This window comes from Onychomys torridus, chromosome 21 (genome assembly GCF_903995425.1).
Source record: "Onychomys torridus chromosome 21, mOncTor1.1, whole genome shotgun sequence".
Classification (NCBI taxonomy): domain Eukaryota; kingdom Metazoa; phylum Chordata; class Mammalia; order Rodentia; family Cricetidae; genus Onychomys; species Onychomys torridus.
The window spans coordinates 39448247-39467931 of record NC_050463.1 but is presented as its reverse complement, the minus strand read 5'-3'; the positions used below and the strand labels follow the sequence as shown (position 1 = coordinate 39467931).

The 19685-nt window shown below is 40.2% G+C and overlaps 1 protein-coding gene across 2 annotated transcripts in view; it reads right to left on the bottom strand.

The window, feature by feature from the left end:
- Positions 1 to 19685, bottom strand: part of Wdr35 (WD repeat domain 35) — a 53264-nt gene that overhangs the window by 12325 nt on the left and 21254 nt on the right. The window contains exons 11-19 of one of the 2 annotated variants that reach the window (XM_036170709.1): positions 19562 to 19594; positions 19138 to 19198; positions 10318 to 10462; positions 8556 to 8625; positions 7438 to 7491; positions 5971 to 6080; positions 5161 to 5371; positions 459 to 539; positions 34 to 170 (exon numbers count right to left, since the gene is read on the bottom strand). In XM_036170709.1, coding sequence (XP_036026602.1) covers positions 34 to 170; positions 459 to 539; positions 5161 to 5371; positions 5971 to 6080; positions 7438 to 7491; positions 8556 to 8625; positions 10318 to 10462; positions 19138 to 19198; positions 19562 to 19594 — 902 coding nt within the window. The remainder of the gene's footprint in view (positions 1 to 33; positions 171 to 458; positions 540 to 5160; positions 5372 to 5970; positions 6081 to 7437; positions 7492 to 8555; positions 8626 to 10317; positions 10463 to 19137; positions 19199 to 19561; positions 19595 to 19685) is intronic. The other variant, XM_036170710.1, reaches the window with a different exon arrangement.

The window sequence follows — 19685 nt, the reverse complement described above, 5'->3', positions numbered from 1 at the left end:
TGATTTGAGGGAATGCTGGGGTTTTTTAAATACCAAAGTCGGGGGTGTGGATTGTCCTCTATGAATTGAGATGCATCTTCAATTCCAACCTTCTCAATCAGTGCTCGACTATCTCGAAGGGACCGGATCTCAAAATTCATTATATAATCCTTGCTAGGGTGTTCTGGATTCTGAAAGTGAAGACGAAATAAAGGAATTCAAAAGACTGCCTGCAGAGGATATTTCTTCCCTACAATTAAAAAGATAACAAAATAAAACAAACTAGTATACTGTGAGCCAAACAAAGAAAAAGAAATCCCCATGTTTGGATCTTAAGAGTTATTTGGAAAACAGACAAACTGAGTCTCCCATGGACAATCAGGCTTCCTAAAAAGAGGTGCAGACAATGCCAGAAAGGGTCCCCCAGGTTTCTCTCGGCTCCATATTCCCCCAGGTGCAATTCTGTTGTTGTTAGTTACCTTTAGAATCTCATCCAAAAGAACAGATTTAATTTCTAATTCTTCAAAGTTGCAAATATATCCAGAGGTCTGGATGGGTTCCTTTAAAGACAAAAATGAGTATTACGTCTCATCATACAAAACACCCCCCAAGGAATCCTGATTTTAAACTATATTATCAAAACTTTCAATTAAGAAAAAAATAGAATGTCAGTAATGCCCATCACCTAAATAGTTAACATTCCACTGCATATATGCCACTAAATTTTCTGACTGGTACCATATTTCACCTCTATAATTCTATACACTTCTCTAAAAGAAAAGGATGCTTTCTTATCTAACCACATGATGAACTGAATTCCCAGTAAATATGATAAACATTATATTTGGATCTAATTAAGTACATCTACCATACAAATCCCACAGCAAACTAAAATCCGCCTTCTTTGCACCTGACATACTTCCTACACAATATTTATTTGCCAACATGTAAATATATGGATGTTACATGAATGTCTCTTCTCCTATAGACAAATGTAGAAAAAAAGTGTAGAATCTATATACTGTAAGGTATATCCTATATCCTTAGCAGAAAACAATATATACAATATTATATAAGACAAAATAAATAAACTGCCAGTCTACTTAATACTACCAAGAATACTATAGAAGAAACAGGATAATAAAATCATCAAAATTACATTTTTCATAATGTATACATAATTATACTATGTATTACATAGTTATTATAAAAGAAAGATGCCAAAATGATGAAAATAAAAGCTAAAAATTCATAGTTTGGGTTCAGTATGCCTAAGACAGAGGCTCTCATATGCACAGTAGACCTATCCAATGGGGCGTCAAATATCTTTGCTTTGAAAAAGCAAAGTTAGTTAAAACATCAAATCATATGAGAAAAGTTTATAAAATCTTTTAATTACCTTTTAAAAAGGTGATTTTTTTATTTGCATATGACAGATAACATGTTTTCGTGAATAACATGCTCACATAACCAGGCATGGCAGCGCACACCTGTAATCCCAGCACATGCGAGGTGGAAGCAGGAGGATCACAGATTAAGAGGCAGGCCTTGGTTATACAACGTGACCCTGTCTCAGGAAAACCCATCACAGGTGAACACATAGAATCACAACAAAATTTAACTTGACAAGAAGGACATATTACGTAATGAGACATTTCTCATAGGGTCTTTTTATGTTTTTATTATTTTGATACTATCCTTTAAACTAAACATACTTACATAAACCTGTTTATCACTAGAAATCATTTTAATTAGATACTACAACAAAGCAAATGCTAAAGTCATAAAAGGTAATCTACAGATTAAAAAATATATCACAACCCTGGAAAAATAAAGTATAAAAATGTAAGGCATTCTTGCTGGGCAGTGGTGGTGCATGTCTTTAATCCTAGAGGCAGAGTCAGGTGGATCTCTGGGAGTTCGAGGCCAGCCTGGTCTACAGAGTGAGATCCAGAACAGGCACCAAAACTATACAAAAAAACCCTGTCTCAGAAACTAAAAAAAAAAAAAAAAAAAAAAAAAAAAAAGTAAAGCATTTCTTTAATTTTATAATTCTTCACTGTGGGATACCTTAAGATGTCAGCTCTGTTTTATGTAGCAGAATTGATAATTATGTAGAAAAATATAATTTGAATTTTAAAATCATAGCTTTAATAAAAGTTCTTTAAATGATGAAAAAACATGGAGAAAGGGAGAATGGGAAAGGTGAAGGAAGGACAGAAGTGAAGAGTTTTCACAATAGTTTAGAAATGTTGGCATATAAGTAGTGTGCAAATATTTGGGGGGGAATTCATCTTCCTAAAACTCGACTTCTGTTTGTTGTAATAAAGCTTCCTCTCTGCTGCTGTAATAAACACCATGACCAAAAACAACTCAGAGAAAGAAGCTTGCTCTTCCAGGTCACATTCCACCCAGGGGGGAAGTCAGAGCAGGAACTCAATGGGAGCTTGAAGCAGAAACCACGGAGGCCCACCGCCTGCTGGCTCCCTTGCAGGCTCACACTTATTCAGCCCTGAAGGACTAGCCAGCGATCAGCATCAATCAGAGTAGACTGGGCCCTCCTGCATCAATCAACAATTAAGATAATCCCCCACAGATAGATCACAGGGCTACGTGATCTGGACAACCCCTCAGTTGAGACTCTTATCTTGGCTAACTCTAGGCTGTGTCAAGTTGACAGATAAAGCTGTAAAGGCCAAATTACAGCAAGCAACTTTATTTTCCAAGTTACACAAGCAACTCATCCATATCGCAACTGAACAGGCATGTCACACTAACAAGCTACGAAGCAGGGTACACTCATGTAGGCAGTAAGCAAGGTATTTTTATTCAAACAGGCATCCAAGCCTTGATACCCATTACTGTATCAAGAACCCTGGGGCCCCACTCCACAGTCAGAGGCCTCACAGCATGTGTAATACAACAGTTGGCTTCCTCGAGTGTCCTTACTTAGCTACTCTGTCTTAGCACACGGTGACACACTGAGGCTTGAATACACCTATTTAACTAGATTGAGAGATTATATTGTCAGATTTTACCTTCACCTCACAAATTAGTCAAGAGGCTTAAGGGTTCTCTGAAAGAATCTGCCGGCCCCAGGGATCACTGATAACACAAGTGACAGGCAACTATGGGATAGCAGGGCTGACTCCTCCCTCCTTCCCTCACAACATGAAAACAGTGATCTCCCACCTATCTATCCTCACATGGAAAATCATATCCAGCCACTAACTGTCAGACCACAGCTCGCCTCCTAGGTGCTAACACAGATGGCCATGTCCGGAAGGAACATATCCTGCAGCTGTGACCAGGCATCTTCTCACAGCAGCTGAGGAAGGACCCACAGAGCGGCGACAGAGGCCACTGTCCTCAGGAATGCGGAAGACAGAACAGCACAGATTAAAAACAGTTCTTGACAGTGCTGAGGTTGTTTTTAAAAACTGATCTGGCTCTAAACTTAATATATATTTGGTTCTATACCAAGCAAGAAAACAAGTTCAAATAAAGAAAATAATGTGTGTGTGTTTTAATAAAGGCTAGTCTGTTAGAGCTACTTCTTATCTCCTCCAGAAAAAGACTTTCCTTGGTGCTAGACTGACCATACTCTGCACACACACTCTACAACCTTAATAATCGTCCACTCTCTGGGCATATGACTCCAGGCTTACCAGGAGTGCAGCCAAGAATACAAAAATGACTCTAGCATTCAGAAAACATTCTTACACCTTCAAGGTTATCCTGTGTACACCTGTCAAATTCCTACACTGATGTTGTGGCAAGAGCCAAACTTCCCTTGGGTCCTTGCAAGAAGCCATTCAAGGGCAACAGTCAGGAATGCCTTTTCTTTGAACCATTTCTCAGGGTTGTAAGAGTTACAAAGACCACGAAGCTCCTTAGTGCCTTAACAGACCCTTTAAGAGACAACTAACATATTATCTCATGACCCAAAGTGCCCCAGCAGAGCTCAGAAGGGGGAGATGCACAAACAGCGTGGTGTCTTAATGGGGCAACAGCGCACCACTAAACAGATGGTTACAGAAAACCTTTGACAGCTCAAGTCCCTGCGTATGCAATTTCTTCTCAAGAACAAATAGAAACGGATGAAGTAAGACATTTGATTGACTCATCTCCTATTATTACTCTAGCAAAGTACAATACAAAATTCCAAATTGAAAATCATTAGTAGTCCAAAAATTGTTTTTAAAAAATTCTTTTGGATTAAGCTACAGATCAAATTATTTTTGCATGGCCTAAGGACATGGGTAAGAGTTGGTCCAGAGTAGCTTGAGTGACAGGAGAATCTGGAACACAGGAGTCAGCAGAAGTGATTCTCTCTTAGAGAAGCCTGTACCCATGCTCTCTGGGATGTCTTTCTTTCTGAGTACATTCCTTGTTCTCTTAACTCCCATGCTTCAATTCTATACTGAAAATGTTTTATTTTATGTTTTAATACAAAAAGCCAACTCGAAAAAACATCAGCTGATGTGAGCTATAAATAGAAAAGACCTGAAAATGAACAGCAGGAAAAAGAGACCATGATGTGTGTGAGGGCAGCTGCAGAGGGAGCGTGTATGCAGTTGTGCATGGTCTGGAGAGAGCACAAGAAACATGAGGCAAGCATAAACAGTTGCATCAGCATAGAGAATAAGAAGACAAGGCAGTCTCAAGCATGCATATTTAGATTGCTTCAAGAAATGCTGGCAAATAAGCCTGGTGGTTTCCTTTCTTTGAATTTTGATAAGAGAGGGAGACAGTAAGACATTGAGAGGCCACAATTCCATGTTGGTTGGCTCAGTTTGGGTTTCAGATCTCACTACATGGTCCAAGTTGGCCTGGAACTTTCTAGATAGCCCAGGTTGGCCTTAAAAATTATGGTTCTCCTCCCTCAGCCTTTCAGCTACTAGGATTACAAGAATATGCCCCCATGCCCAGGCATGAGTCCATCTTGTAAAAGAATATGTAAATACCTAGGAAGTGCCTCTCAGAGAAACAAAGATATTTCAAAGGTATTAGTCCCACTACGAAACAAATATTTTTAAACAACACAGAAAATTTTTTAAATTTATTTCACAAACTTATGCAGTAATGTCAATAAATTCTCAATGAAACAAAGGTCGACTATCTGGACTTTGGATTTGACTCATTATTTATGGACTGTTAACATTCATTTCTTGTTTGTACCTCAGGATCCAAGTTTCTGAAGACATACATTCTCGTCTTCTCCATCATTGCAAACAAATCGGGATTATCCTTGGCCCACTTCATATCCCAGACATCTTTGCGCTCCAATTTTAACAATTCGCCGACCACTTGCTGCCCTGTACTGTCTGTCACCCGAGTGTCCAAGTCAAAGAAAGTCAGGACTCCGGTGATGTCGATGATAGCAAGGCGACTGAAGGTCACACCATTGGGGAAGGGAAAAACTGTAAAATACTATCACAGGGCGTCGACTAGCTTACAACGTTCTTCAAGACCCCTTTATCAGAAGTCTGGGATGTGGCAGAACTAACTTGAAAAAACTTTTAAACAGCCGGGCTGTGGTGGTGCACGCCTTTAATCCCAGCACTTGGGAGGCAGAGCCAGGCAGATCTCTGTGAGTTCGAGGCCAGCCTGGGCTACAGAGCAAGATCCAGGACAGGCTCCAAAGCTACACAGAGAAACCCTGTCTCAAAACAAACAAACAAACAAAAAACTTGTAAACAAATTTAACAGAAAATAGGAACTATTCTTTACTTTGCTGCCTTGTAAGGAAAACGTATCCAAAACCAGCTAGTATCAAAACATAAGATAGTTAATGTTAAGCTTCAAGATTTAAAAAAAAAAAGGACCCAAGATTCCTATTTAAACAAAATACAGTAAAATAAAACTATATGCAACAAGTTCATAATAAACATATCTGTCAGCACATAAATCCAACCACCCCATCCTAAGCCACACCCCCGGAAGGAGTTCTCTCAGGCCACACCCCCTGAGGAGGAGCCTTAGGCTTACCTAGAGTTGCAGTTCAAAGATAACTGGCAGGCTCGGCATTCCAGCGAGTATTTTTGAATCAAAGCAACATTAGGAAAGCTGTACCTCTGGATGATGCCAGATTCACGCCCCTATGGAAGTGGCCTTTAGTTACTACAGCATATTTACCATAAGAGCTTCAAGTGTAAACACAGGTCTCTCTTAAGAATCCATGTTTTTAAAACCAAAGTAACATTGTCCTAGCAAGTTCCCAATTCTGCTGCTGAACTATGTTACTAAGTACATGTCTATCACCTAATTTAACTGAAGTCTTTTACTAGCAGCTGGAGGTGGTCTAATTTTTCCTCATAGAATATTCAAGAAAGAAGTCAGGAGCCCAGATCTTTGGTAATACACAAATTCTTACCTGACAAGAAAGAAACATCAAAGGCTGCTTATACTTCTTCAGGTTACTATTTAGAGTGGAAAAAGACTAACAAAGTATCTATTCAATTAAATTCTACACACATGAAAAGGAAGGTCGTGGTGTGAAATAGTCGTTACTGGAAGCCTAGCTCTCCATCCTACAGTCTTTATCTGATGGCACTAGCTTCCAGCAAGAGGGAAGATAGCCTAAAAGCAGTAATTCCTTGAGTATTACTTAAAAACTGACAAGGATGTGCATTTCCTGGGCAGGCATGACGGTGTACAGATGGGCAGCAGATTCGGCAGATGGAAGGGGGGTGCTGTGACTGGCTTTCAACTCTTCTGCACCTGAGTCACGAGAGGTGATGGGCAAGAGAAGACAGTCTACATAGCTCATCTTTACCTCCTGCCTTTCAGTCAGAGAGCAAGGCTTCCTCAGCACAATGCTCAAGTGGGGCCTAACAGAGAGGTGGGAAAGCCTAGGATACAAGGTTCTTAAGAGCATTTTCCCAGAAAACGAGCTGACTCCTCGAGAACTGACCTGGAAGCAGTTAAGCATCTGTTGATGCGACTCAAACACACTGCTGCACCACACAGTTACTTCTGAAGTTACTGTTCTCAAATGTCTGAGCTCAAGAGAAAACCTTATACCAGTGCTTCTATTTTTAAAATTTAGCAAAATATTGCCACTTTGCTGGCTGGAAAATACACCACTTCATTCTGTTTTATGAAGGTGGTTCAGCCAGAGCCAGTTTAAAAGTCCTGGGCTACATACAGGGGGAAAAAATCCTAAGTCCAACACTTTGCATACAGTCCCTGCATCTACAGATTCTTTGTGGGGCTTTCAACCCAGAGTCAACTCCATGTATGTATTCCATCACCCTACTGGCTTTATAAATAGTTAACATTTTTGCAAATGATTACTAATATGTGCACAAGCCTTAAAATTTTCTCATTTCTTCTATCAAACTTGGGAAAACTTAGGACATCCACAGATAATAACCTAAATCCAAAACTCTTGCTTTGCCCTAGCTCTATAATTTAAACAATTATTATTCATAAAATTAGTTTATTTCAGCTTACCACAATCAACGTCTTATCAGATGCAGTAATGGCACAAATTGGATCCCTCGTACCCTGAAATTAATCAATCATTGTATGTAATATTTATTGAATGACAAATGAAGTCCAAACTAGTATGTAATTACTAAAAATATACAATAAATCATTTGTTAACTTAAAATTTTTATTTATAGTACCTACTATGTGTCAACCACTGAAGTACTAAAGATACTCCAATCTTGAGCCCCAAGGGGTTACCTAAAAATCAACTTCCAAAGACTATGAACCAAATATCTAATTATAGTCTGTTAAGAGATACAAATGGGTTATAAAAGCACACAGAGAGAACTATCTGACTTACACTAGATAGGCAGAAGCCTAAGTTTAGCTCTTAAAGATAAACTGAGGCCAGGCATGGTGGTGCATACCTTTGAGGCCAGGCACTCAGGAGGCAGAGGCAGATGGATCTCTGTGAGTTAGAGGCCAGCCTGGTCTATAGAGCAAGTTCCAGGACAGCCTCCAAATCTACACAAAAACCCTGTCTTGAAAAACTGAAGGGGGAAAAAAAAAAGATAAACTGAGATCAGAGAGGCCAGCATATGCCACCAGAAGGGTAAAAAAAGAGAGTTCTGTACCCACCTGGATGGATCTATATAAAGGGTATTGTGTCAGTAATTATATACATACATATAATTACTGACAAACAAATCGTACAGAAATCACATTATTTTATCTGGAGACCTGTCAGAAACTGATGGTTCTCTAAGCTGGGGAACAGACAAATGAACAAGCTTGGAGAAACTTCTTTTACAGTGAAAAAATTATGTTCACAACATCTACAGTCAACACAACTAACAGACATGTCCAGTCTGTGGCCCACAAGGCACATGTGTGGCCCAAGCTGACTATAAATGCAGCCCCACACCGAGTCATGGAGTCTGGGGCTGCGAAGATGGCTGGAGGTAAAGCACCCCCTACGGATCCCTAGCAACCGTGTAAAAAGTGGGTGTGGCGTGTTTAAGGAACTGTTAAAAATGATGTCCTATGTACCAGAGACAAATTCTTGTTCAAGTCTCTAATAAAATCCCAGTGCTTCCTTACCTACAGACACCGACACTTACAGACATCAAACCACCTACCTGAATGGCTTTACTGTAATCAAACACCCCATCCACAGATCCAGAAGGAACATCATCAACGTGATAAATTCTGTTTAAAAAAAATCAAATTTTGAAGAAAGTGAGGGTAACATTATTTTATAATCTTTATAATTAAGAATGGTATGACAACAATGAGCATTATTACTTAATAGAAAAACCCTGACTGTCTAAGGAGTTCTTGATACAGCTGAATCTCATAAAAGCAGAAACTAGCTGGGCGGTGGTGGCACACACCTTTAATCCCAGCACTTGGGAGGCAGAGCCAGGCGGATCTCTGTCAGTTTGAGGCCAGCCTGGTCTACCAAGTGAGTTCCAGGAAAGGCGCAAAGCTACATAGAGAAGCCCTGTCTCGAAAAAACCAAAAAAAAAAAAAAAAAGGAAAAACTATACATCAAATATTTACCAGTTATGTAAGTGACCTTTCAGCAAAGTCAAGTCCCATTGTGAACACCCACAAAGAGCGTTAAGCTGTGAGATAGTCTGCCTGGCCATTCCTCAGGAGTGACTGCTTGCTTGCTTATTAAAACAGTTCCTCTATGTAGCCCTGGTAGGTCTCAAACTCATAATCCTCCTGCCTCAGCTCCTGTCTGCTGCAGCTTCAGACTCGTGGAGGAATAACTTCCAATACATGGACTTTCTTTTGTTTACCAAACACATTTACACACCTTCATGTTGAAGCTTCCTACAGGAGCCCAGTTGCAGTGATATATTGTGTACCCTAATAAAATTTGCCTGTAGATCAGAGGACAGAACAAGTCACTAGATTAAACATAGAGGCCAGGCAGTGGTGGCACACACCTTTAATCCCTGCCCTTGTGAGGCAGAGTTCTGTCTGGATCTCTGTGAGTTCAAAGCCACCCTGGACTACATGAGATGGACTCAGTCTAGGAGAGAAACAGAACCAGGCAGTGGTGACACACACCTTTAATTCCAGTGCTTGGGAAGCACACACACACCTTTAATGGCTGGGCAGAGAAAGTTACATAAGGCCTGAGGAGACATGAACTAGAAGCCTTTTTGGCTGAGGAAGCTCATTCAGCTAGAGGCCTATCGGCTAAAGCCTTTCCAGGCTGAGGAGTTTTAGAGATAAGAGGTGGCAGTGGCTTGTTCCTCTGTCTCTCTGATCTTTCAGCATCTACACCAATATCTGGCTCTCAGTTTTTTATTAAAAGACCATTTAGCAATTCGTGTTACATCCTGTTGTCCAGGCTCCTTACTTCTCTGTGTGGCAGAGGCCTCTTCACCCCCACTTACCAGAAACCAGTCCAATTCAGATGCCCTGGAATCCAGGGCCAGGGGAAGAAGCCACCTAAAGGCCCCCTCCATACCTGTGTCTGAGGACCTGCATCTCCCCTGGTGACTGATGCTAGGATCACCTCCCAGAAAGACCCATACCACTAACCTAGGGGAATGAAGCTTCAATTAGACACTGGGATCTTAACTGAATAACTAATTTCAACTTAATATGTGGAGGGGATCACATAGCCATTTCCTGACCAAAAATATCCCACAGATTTCCAGCCTTTACCAATAAGGGTGCTTAGTTTTGTTTACACCATGCCAACTTCCTTTTACTTTGGTAAATTTAAACAGACCCATTTAAAAGATATTCAAATGAATTAAAAGTGTTTCTATTAATCAAGGCAATGTGTATTTCTCAAGAACAGCAATGGATAATTAGCTACGTTTGGCTTCAAAGTAGTATGGTTGCATTACTAAAAATATGTATCAAGAGACATACCTTTCTCTCCCTTCTTTTCGTGACCGTGTGATCTGATTAATTTCCAATGCTGTCAGCTTCTTCGCCACACGATACTGCCAGGTATAAAACGCCTCTTTGGAAGCTGCTATCGCATGGGTTTTGGTCATTGCAACAAAGAGTGGTACTATCCAAAGAACGTGAAGACCATTAGGCTACGGTAACACAGAATGTGCTTCAAAGCACTTCAACATCCCCGAGGCCAGCCCCTCCTTTCAGAAATAATAAACCCACAGTCTCGAAACATGCACACAGTCTCTCAACTCAGAGAAGAATCTAAAGTTATTAGGATCATATAAAAGGGTTAAGTAAAATGGATCTATTATCTAATGGACCAAGAGCTAAAACCTCCAGACCTTTTAGAAAATACTTAAAGTATGAGTGTTGCTGTAGGTCGATGGAAGAGCACTTCCTTAGCACATGAGAAGCCATACACTCAATCCTCAGTATCACAAAGGTAAAAAGGGGGGTAAATTTTTTAAATAATTTATTTATTTTTTATTTCATGTGCATTGGTATTTTTCCTGCATATATGTCTGTGTGAGGGTGTCAGATATTCCTGAGTTACAGACAGTTATGAGCTGCCATGTGGGTTCTGGGAATTGAACCTGGGTGCTCTGGGAGAGCAGCCAGTGATCTTAACCACTGAGACATCTCTCCAGTCCCAGGAGAAAAACTTTGTGAGCTGGGGTTAGGCAATAATTGGCACCTTAGGTGTCACACCAAAACTATGTAACAAAAACCAAACAGTGAATTAGCATCAAAATTAAAGACATTTGTGTTTCATGTGATGTCAATAAAAGGTTAAATGAAAATATTTATAAATCATATATTTGATAATGACCTAATGGTTATATACATACAAATGAAATTGTCCAAAAAACACATTTAATAAAAGAAAAACTAAAAAATAACAAAGAATCTAAGTAAACATTTTTCCAATAAAATACACAAATAACCATTAAAAGATGAGCAACATCCTTAACCATCAAAAAACTGAAAATCAAAAGTACTACTTCACATCATATGATCCTCACTAGGATAGCTAGAATTCTAAAAAGCCAGACAACAAGAATTGATAAGGGATTGGAGAGAAAATGACAATGTAAAATACTCTGAAAAGCATTTCGAAGTTCCTCGAAATGTTAAATACAGACTTAGACATTACCAAGCAGTTCTCCTCCTAGGTATAGACCCAAGAGAAACTGAAACACACATACACACCAATCTACACTCAAATGTTCAAAACTGCATTCTTCATAATAGCCAACAGGAAGAAACAACTCAGATGTCCATCTGATGAGCAGATAATTAAAACCCAGTCTCTCTCTCTCTCTCTCTCTCTCTCTCTCTCTCTCTCTCTCTCTCTCTCTCTCTCTCTCTCTCACACACACACACACACACACACACACACACACACACACTACCAATTACATCTTGGTTTAAATATTTCTCCTTTTTCTTGATCCCATTTGTCTTGTATTCTCCTGAGTCCCTCACTTCTAGCTAAATACTTATTTTCATTTGCCCATTCCTTAAACAGCATCTAACTGAACACCTGTTGGGTGTGCTTTGATGAAGCAGAGGGTCTCATCGACTCCAACTGTGGATTCAAAACCAGGAGCTAAGCAGTGAAATCACCACCTCAAGTCACAAAATACTAAATAACACAAAATTAAATAGACATTTTCAAACAAAGTCTATAAAAGCGAAAGTACTCCTTCATAAAGGGGGTTACTCCGTGTTTCCTAAACTCATGGATAGCCAAAACACTGTGACCTTTTTCTATTCATAAGGCAAAGCAATGAAAGAGCAACGCCAATAAGAGCAGCTGCTAAGGGAGCTTTGGCCACAGCCCGGACAAAGGCACTTTGGGCAGCAGGAACCTGAAGTAGAGAAACTGGTCTCGCAGTGCGGTGTTAACTGAGTGGGCTGACAGCTTGAGAATTTAAATTCAAGACTTTTTATAGACTAAGTATTTCAATATAATTGAGTCCGATTTTTTTTTAAAATTCCAGCCATAAAAGTTTTTCTAGTCAAAACAAAACATATCTTATTAATGACCCCTAGAGGGAGCACAAAGCCTTCCCACCCTTGCACAAACCAAGGCCTGGTGGGAGGCAGCTGAGCCTCCCGCTGGTGCTAAAGCCAGTTCTCACAGACTCCTTTTACAAAATTTTAATAAATATGGTAAATTCCACCATGCATATTTCAATTCTGGTAATTACTATGCTCTTACTGATTCGAGGTTCACAAACCTTTACTGCTTCCTGGTTTAAATAAATAAATAAATTTTCCTAAGCATATAAAAGCATTTTCTCAACCAATGTTTAATTACAACTATAAGCTGCATTCATGTTCTTCATTCTTTTTTTTTTTCCGTACAATTTATTCTGGTCACACTTCCCTCCTCCTGGCCCATGTTGTTTATTCTTGGTACTTCATAAATAAGAATTTATTGCTATCCCGATTAACTCAAAATTAAAATGTTACTGGTTCAAAGGACAAGTCAGGCTTCTTGAATTAAAATTGCAAACACTTGGTAACTATGATGTTATACATTATTTCCTCTCTCTAAGCCTCAGCTTTCTTGCTTCAGTTGAAAATAACAATATCAGCCCTACAGAGCTGTTTTAAGGATTAAAAGAGAAGGTAAAGCATAACACAGTGCCTGGAACAGAGTAAACGCTTAATAATTTTTGGTTTGGTTTGGTTTGGTTTTTCTAGACAGGATTTCTCTGTGTAGCCCTGGCTGTCCTGGAATTCACTCAGTAAACCATGCTGGACTCAAACTCAGACCTGCCTCTGACTCCCGAGTGCTGAGATTAAAGGTGTGTGCCACCACCACCAAGCTTACACTTAGTAATCTTAAGTACATGCCAGGCACTCTTCTAAATACACTATATGTACTAACTCACAACTACTGTATAAGGCCAATATTGTTATCATTATTTAGCAGATAAGAACCTGGGGTATGAGAGAGTCCTAACTTGCCTGTGTTATACAGCTGGGAAGTGGGCAAGTGGTACACACACCCAGGTACTCTCCTGTTCCTGAATCTGTGCTCTTAATCGCTGAAGCAGAATGCCCCACAATATACATTATGACACATTAGGCATGGTAGCTATCGTTTTTTTATTTTTATTTTCTACATGGATTTTTATAATCAAGCACTCCAGTCATTACTCAGAACGAATGTAACTACATGTGAAACATATTTTCAATTAATATAGTAGTAATTTCAGTAAATTCACATGGGAACACAATGACATCTATGTAAATTCTAATAGATTTTTATTAAAAGATTAATTAAACCCCAACTAAGTTTATACAAAAACGAAGATGAGGTTGCCCATCACAATCGGATATTACTAAAGGCATCACAGCATTTGGTCAGAGGTCATGGAAGAAATCAATTAGTACTGACCAAGAAGCTCCCTCACTCTTGCAAGCTTTCCTAGGACTGGAAGGTGCTGCAGAGACTACGGATAGACAGTCATCAACAGTCTCACTCAGCTGTGAGCCCTGCAACTACAATAATGACGGACATGCAAGATATGCCTGGGACATAACAGTGACACAGATGTTTACCAACGAACCGCTTCCTGATTGGATTTAATGCTGATCCACAGGAGGAAACGCATGCCTGGTACTACAAATCTGGTTAGGGAGGTTTGCAGCCTAGGGATAGACCTAATGCTATTATCCTGCTAAATGGACGAATATCAAATTGCCCTCCAAATTCATACCCATAGGACACTTATCTTCATACTGAAAAACTAGAGCAGTCCGCAGTCCTCATCAGAGAAGTTTCTGTGTGCAGTGGACAGGAATTCACCACTAATCAAAGCACAGAGAATATGTCCATGGAGTGCTCGGTCACAACTAGGACATCAATACGATCCCCAACCCCAGCCATAAATGGGACACCAATATCATCCCAGTGCCGATGTTCGGGGACCATTGGTGAAGAGGCAGACAGACTGTAAGAGCCAGAGGTCAGAAGAGGGCCAAAGTAAAACAGTGTCTTCTGGCCATGACAGGACCGTGCACTCATGAACTCACGGCAGGTGTGGCTGCCTGCACAAGACCTGCTCAAGATCAAGCCAGTCAACATTCCAGCACGGAGGGGGAGAGGCTACTGAAAACTGATGGCTTCTGTGGGAAGGAGAGTCAGTTGTCTTAAAGAATATAGTAAGTCAACTACACTATGGTGGATAGCTTCACACCAATGAGGATATGGAGAGCACAAGTTAGACTTAATGGGTTATTAAAAAAACAAATCAAACAAAAGACAGAGGGTGTAAAGTTGGGAGGAAGTGAGAGCTAGGAGGTACACCTAGCAGTCATTAGGGCAAGGTGGGAAGCTAAATATGATCAAAATACATTGTATGAAATTCTTAAGGAGTTAATTAAAATACATTAAGAAGAAAATGAAGGACAATTTTGTTAAAGATCTATTTATTTTTGTTTTATGTGGCTGGATGTTTTGCCTGCATGTATGTCTGTGCACCACTTACATGCCTGGTGCCCCTGGAGGCCAAAAGAGGGCATAACAGCCCCTGGAACTGGTATTATAGATGGTTATGAACTACCATGTGGGTGATGGGAACTAAGCCCGAATCCTCTAATAAAGTATCCGACATTCTTAACTGCTGAATCATCTCTCCAGCCCCAAAGATCTTTAGAGATAGAATTTTAGGGGTAGGGGACACAATCCATCTAAAAACACTCAATACCCTTTTAAGCGGATTTAAGGATGAAAACAATTCAAAATATCAGTGCTAGAGAGATGGTTCCACAAGTTAAGTGCCCACATGAGCATAAAGAACTGAGTCCATATCCCCAGGACACACGTTAACAAAAGGCAGGCAGGCATGCCAGCCACCTGCAGTCCCAGACTTCAGGAGGTGAAGATGGGGTCCCTGGAGCAAGCTGCTAACTAGACTAGTCAATATTGGCAAACTCCAAGTTTAGCAAGAGGCTCGGCCTCAATAAATAAAAGTAGAACTATATCAAGGAAGACTCCCAACTTCAACTTCAAACCTCAACATGCACATACGCATATGTGCCAATACACATGAACATGCATACACACAGGCACATATACAACACCCACATACACACGCAACACATTTCAAAATATGTAAAAGGGAAAAATTTAAGGAGTTATGCTTCCGTCAGCTGAGCCGTAACACTAATAGGCAGTCATTATTAGCCAAGCCAGGATATAACATAATTTAAAGCAATTTAGGAATTCACATATAAGAAAAACCTGCTTGTAATATTTTAATGCTGAGGGCTGAATAAATTCCTGCATCTAAAATTGTTCCCCCACTTTGCCACTTACTCATTTCTTAGCACTTTAAAGGGCTGGGAAACTGAAATGTTTTCATCAAATTAACTTTCTCTGGAATACATGAAAACCATCATTAGAAACCTACCAAAATGACTGCCCCCCAGGCAGGCTGGTCATCTCCGGTCACTCTGTGTCCCCATCCTTTGCTCAGTGCTATTCTCTCTCCATAAAATGCCACCTGAAGACATACTTACAAATATCTCCTCTCTCTCTCTCTCTCTCTCTCTCTCTCTCTCTCTCTCTCTCTCTCTCTCCTCTCTCTCTCCCTCCCCTCTCTCCTCACCCTTCCCCCCCCCTCTTTCTGGTTTTTCAAGACAGAGTTTCTCTGTGCAGCCCTGGCTGTCCTGTAACTCATTCTGTAGTCCAGGCCGGCCTCAAACTCACAGAGACCCACCCGCCTCTGCCTCCCAAGTGATGGGATTAAAGGCGTGCGCCACCACCACACCTGGTACTTATAGGTATTTCTTAAAAGTCATCCTTCCACACCAACATCCACTTATCCCAGTCACCAGCACAAGACCAGGCACATGGCACACAGCACAGAAGCAGTAAATTATTGCTCAACTAATTAAGCAAACCTTTTGCATTTACATAGCCCATAAGGGAAGTCATATTTTCTATAGTCATTTTCCCCAGGGGCTATTACAGTATCTGAAACAGAAGATTTTTGGAGGTTTGCTAAATAATCCTTTCAATTTCTATGACACGAACACCCTCCACAAACATTTGTCAAGGCAAGCACACTGTAATGGACTGGGGCTCTGGAAATTAACTAGACAGAGATCTTCAGACAGGGAGAGCGAGCACAGGGCAGGGTGGGCAGCGCTTTGGAAGAAGTATACAAAAGCGACTGTGAGAGCTCCATGGGGGAGCGCCCAACGAGGGCATCTGCACTCCTCATACTGAGTGCACAAGAACTCTGCCAACCAGACTTGGCATAACGTCAAGTTTCTGTAGGTGAGTATCTGGCACATGACACTGTTGGTGTTGGTTTCGGTTTTCTACCTTCAAGGAAACTTGGTAGAGCCTTTCAAAGGGAATTGTGTAGGGTATATATGGAACAAAATGGTGAGTCTTTGCAGCTGTTTGCTGGGGGCCAATGAGCGAACTGTTGGCTCAAGCCTCATCCAGTGAGGCTATAAGCCAAAAAGTTTTGAACCTCAAAGATACAAATAGTCATGCTCTCGAATACTTACCATTTTATGAAGACTCTACCTGGCATAAAAATCACTTTGAGTTTAACCCTATAACAAATGATTCTACATTAAAACTTTGATATTGAAAAAAAAATACAATCTCAAGATTAGCAGACTTCACACCTTAAAGACATAGTACTTTGGGTCAGGGAGATGGCTCAGTAGGTAGGCACTCTTGCTATTGAGCCTAACAAAATGAGTTCGATCCCCAAGACCCATACAGTGGGAGGAAAGTTGTCCTCTGGCCTCTAGATGCATGCCACGGTACATGTGCACACACACACACACACACACACACACACACACACACACACCACTAAAGAATACAATACTTTTTTAATAACAAACATATTCACATAACAAGTCTTTAATAATTATAAGCTATGCCTTTTATTAACAGGGAACTTAACATATGTATAGATATAAATATGCATATATGTACATAAATATACCTATGCATATAGACAAGATGTTAAATGTTTCATTGTATCACAGTGAGTTACCAAAACCCAAGCATGAGGCCAATATTCATCTCTCACATTTGCTTATCTTACCCAAAGACCTCAGCAAAATGAAAACATTTAGGAGAAATAAACACAAGTTTTGTTTTGTTTTGTTTTTGTTTTTCAAGACAGTGTTTCTCTGTGTAACAGCTCTGGCTATCCCAGAACTTGCTTTGTAAATCAGGCTGGCCTTGAACTCACAGAGATCTGCCTGCCTCTGCCTCCTGAGTGCTGGGATTAAAGGCATGTGCCACTACTGCCCAGTGATTTTATTTTTAGAATTTTTGTATCTTATTTTACGAGTATGAATGTTTCACCTGCATGTATATATGTATATGTACACCACATTCATGCCTGGTGTCCAGGAAGGTCAGAAGAGGGCACTGGATTCCATAGAACTGGAGTTACAGGTGGTTGTGAGTGCTGGGAATCTAACCTGGGCCCTCTGCAAGAGCCACAAGTGCTTTTAAGCACTCAGCTATCTCTCCAGCCCACTAACACGCCTTTGAAGACTCAATATCTAATCTGAAAATAACTGACTAGTTCTCAGGGTCAAAAAATAATTCAATGGATTTTCAATTTTGGGGGCTGAATGATTTTTGTCACACCATTTCCAATAGTAGCAGTATATTTTACCAAAAACAATTATTTTGAAAGTTGAAACGGCAAAAAAAATATATTTTAATATTTTTAATAAATTTCTTAGGCCGAGACTTGAATCTCTGCAGAGAGCTGCTTTCATACGTACCGGACAGAGAAAAGGGTAAACCTCAAGTGACAAACGTCCTCAGAAACAAGAAATGGGGGATTTGTAAGACTTTCTCCAGCAATAGGCCGGTTTCATTAGAAAGCTCTGGAAAAATCAAGCCTACTTTATAAGCAGCTAAAGTGTTTTTATGGCACAGAAGTATTTACAAGCAGTTTATTAATAATAAAAGTGGTTTAAGAGCAAAATTCTTTCTATAACTCTGTTTATTACATACTAATCTTGCATTGCACACCAATTCCTACACAATTATATTTCCCTTGTAGACAAATGATGGCAATTATGGAATTTCTATGGACTTTAGACAAAAGAGCCCTACAAGTTATTGTATTAACCATCACGCTTTCAGAGTGAAGGGAAGCCTGATAAGTCTGCCGTGAGAACAGATACCTATCTACGAGTACTGTGCATGGCCTCCAGAGGGATGGTCATTATTATTTTAGAGAATATCATTCTAATTAATACCACTAGTATGAACAGGAAGGCATGTGATCCATGCACAAATTTGTGTGTAGGTGTGCACACTCATGTGTGCTCATACAGAGGCCAAAGAAGGATGTGGAGTTTTTCTATTATTGTCCACCTTATCTTTTGAGACAGGGCCTTCACTGAACCAGACGCTGTTTCAGCTAGGCTGTCTGGCTGGTGAGTTCCTGGGATCCACCTATCTTAATCCCCCAGTGCTGGGATTACAAGCATGTGTGGTCACACCCAGATTTTGTGGGGTGGTCAGGGATCTGAACTCAGGTTTTCTTGCTTTAATGGCAAGCACTGCAACACAATGAGTCATACCTCCAGCCCTGGAGAATTTTTTAAATTAGCAATTATTTCCATTGCTACTTCATAGCTGCAATTTCGCTACTGTAATGAACCATACGTAAATATCTGACATGCAGGACTGCTGATGTGTGACCCCAAAGGGGTCACTAACCACTGCTCTACTGACCAGAAAGGAAGTAAACAGTCACATTTACTTACCAAGGTCAATGTATTTAGGGTCCAAGGGAGTGCCGATAGAATTGCAAAGAACTAACACAAACTGTGAACAAATAAGGAAAAAGAATATCAGAATCCTTGCTTGCACTCAATGGAGGACATATGCTTTATAGATCACGCTTATCTTGTTCAGGTATCACTAACTGGGAAATAATTGATGAAACTGTACAAAGAAGAGCAGACAAAAAAGACCATCACAGCACTGACTATTAAAAACATGAACTAGAATTAAGGCCGACTTCTCACTATACCGGAGCACCACAGTTCTAGGAGAACACTTAAGACACACAGGTGGACAAGCTGCTCCCATCATCTACATGTCTAAACATCCTGGTACCACAGCAGCACAACTCATCCTCACCCTCACCATCTATCCAGCCACACAGAAGCTCAAGTAAATTGTTACCGTTGCACCAAATGTCTCCATTTCATTCTCCTCCTTGGAAGCAATATAAGAATAGTATGAGAAATTCAAAAAAAAAATGCAATTAGTTCAGGAACAATGGCTTCTATCCAAACAAACATCATGA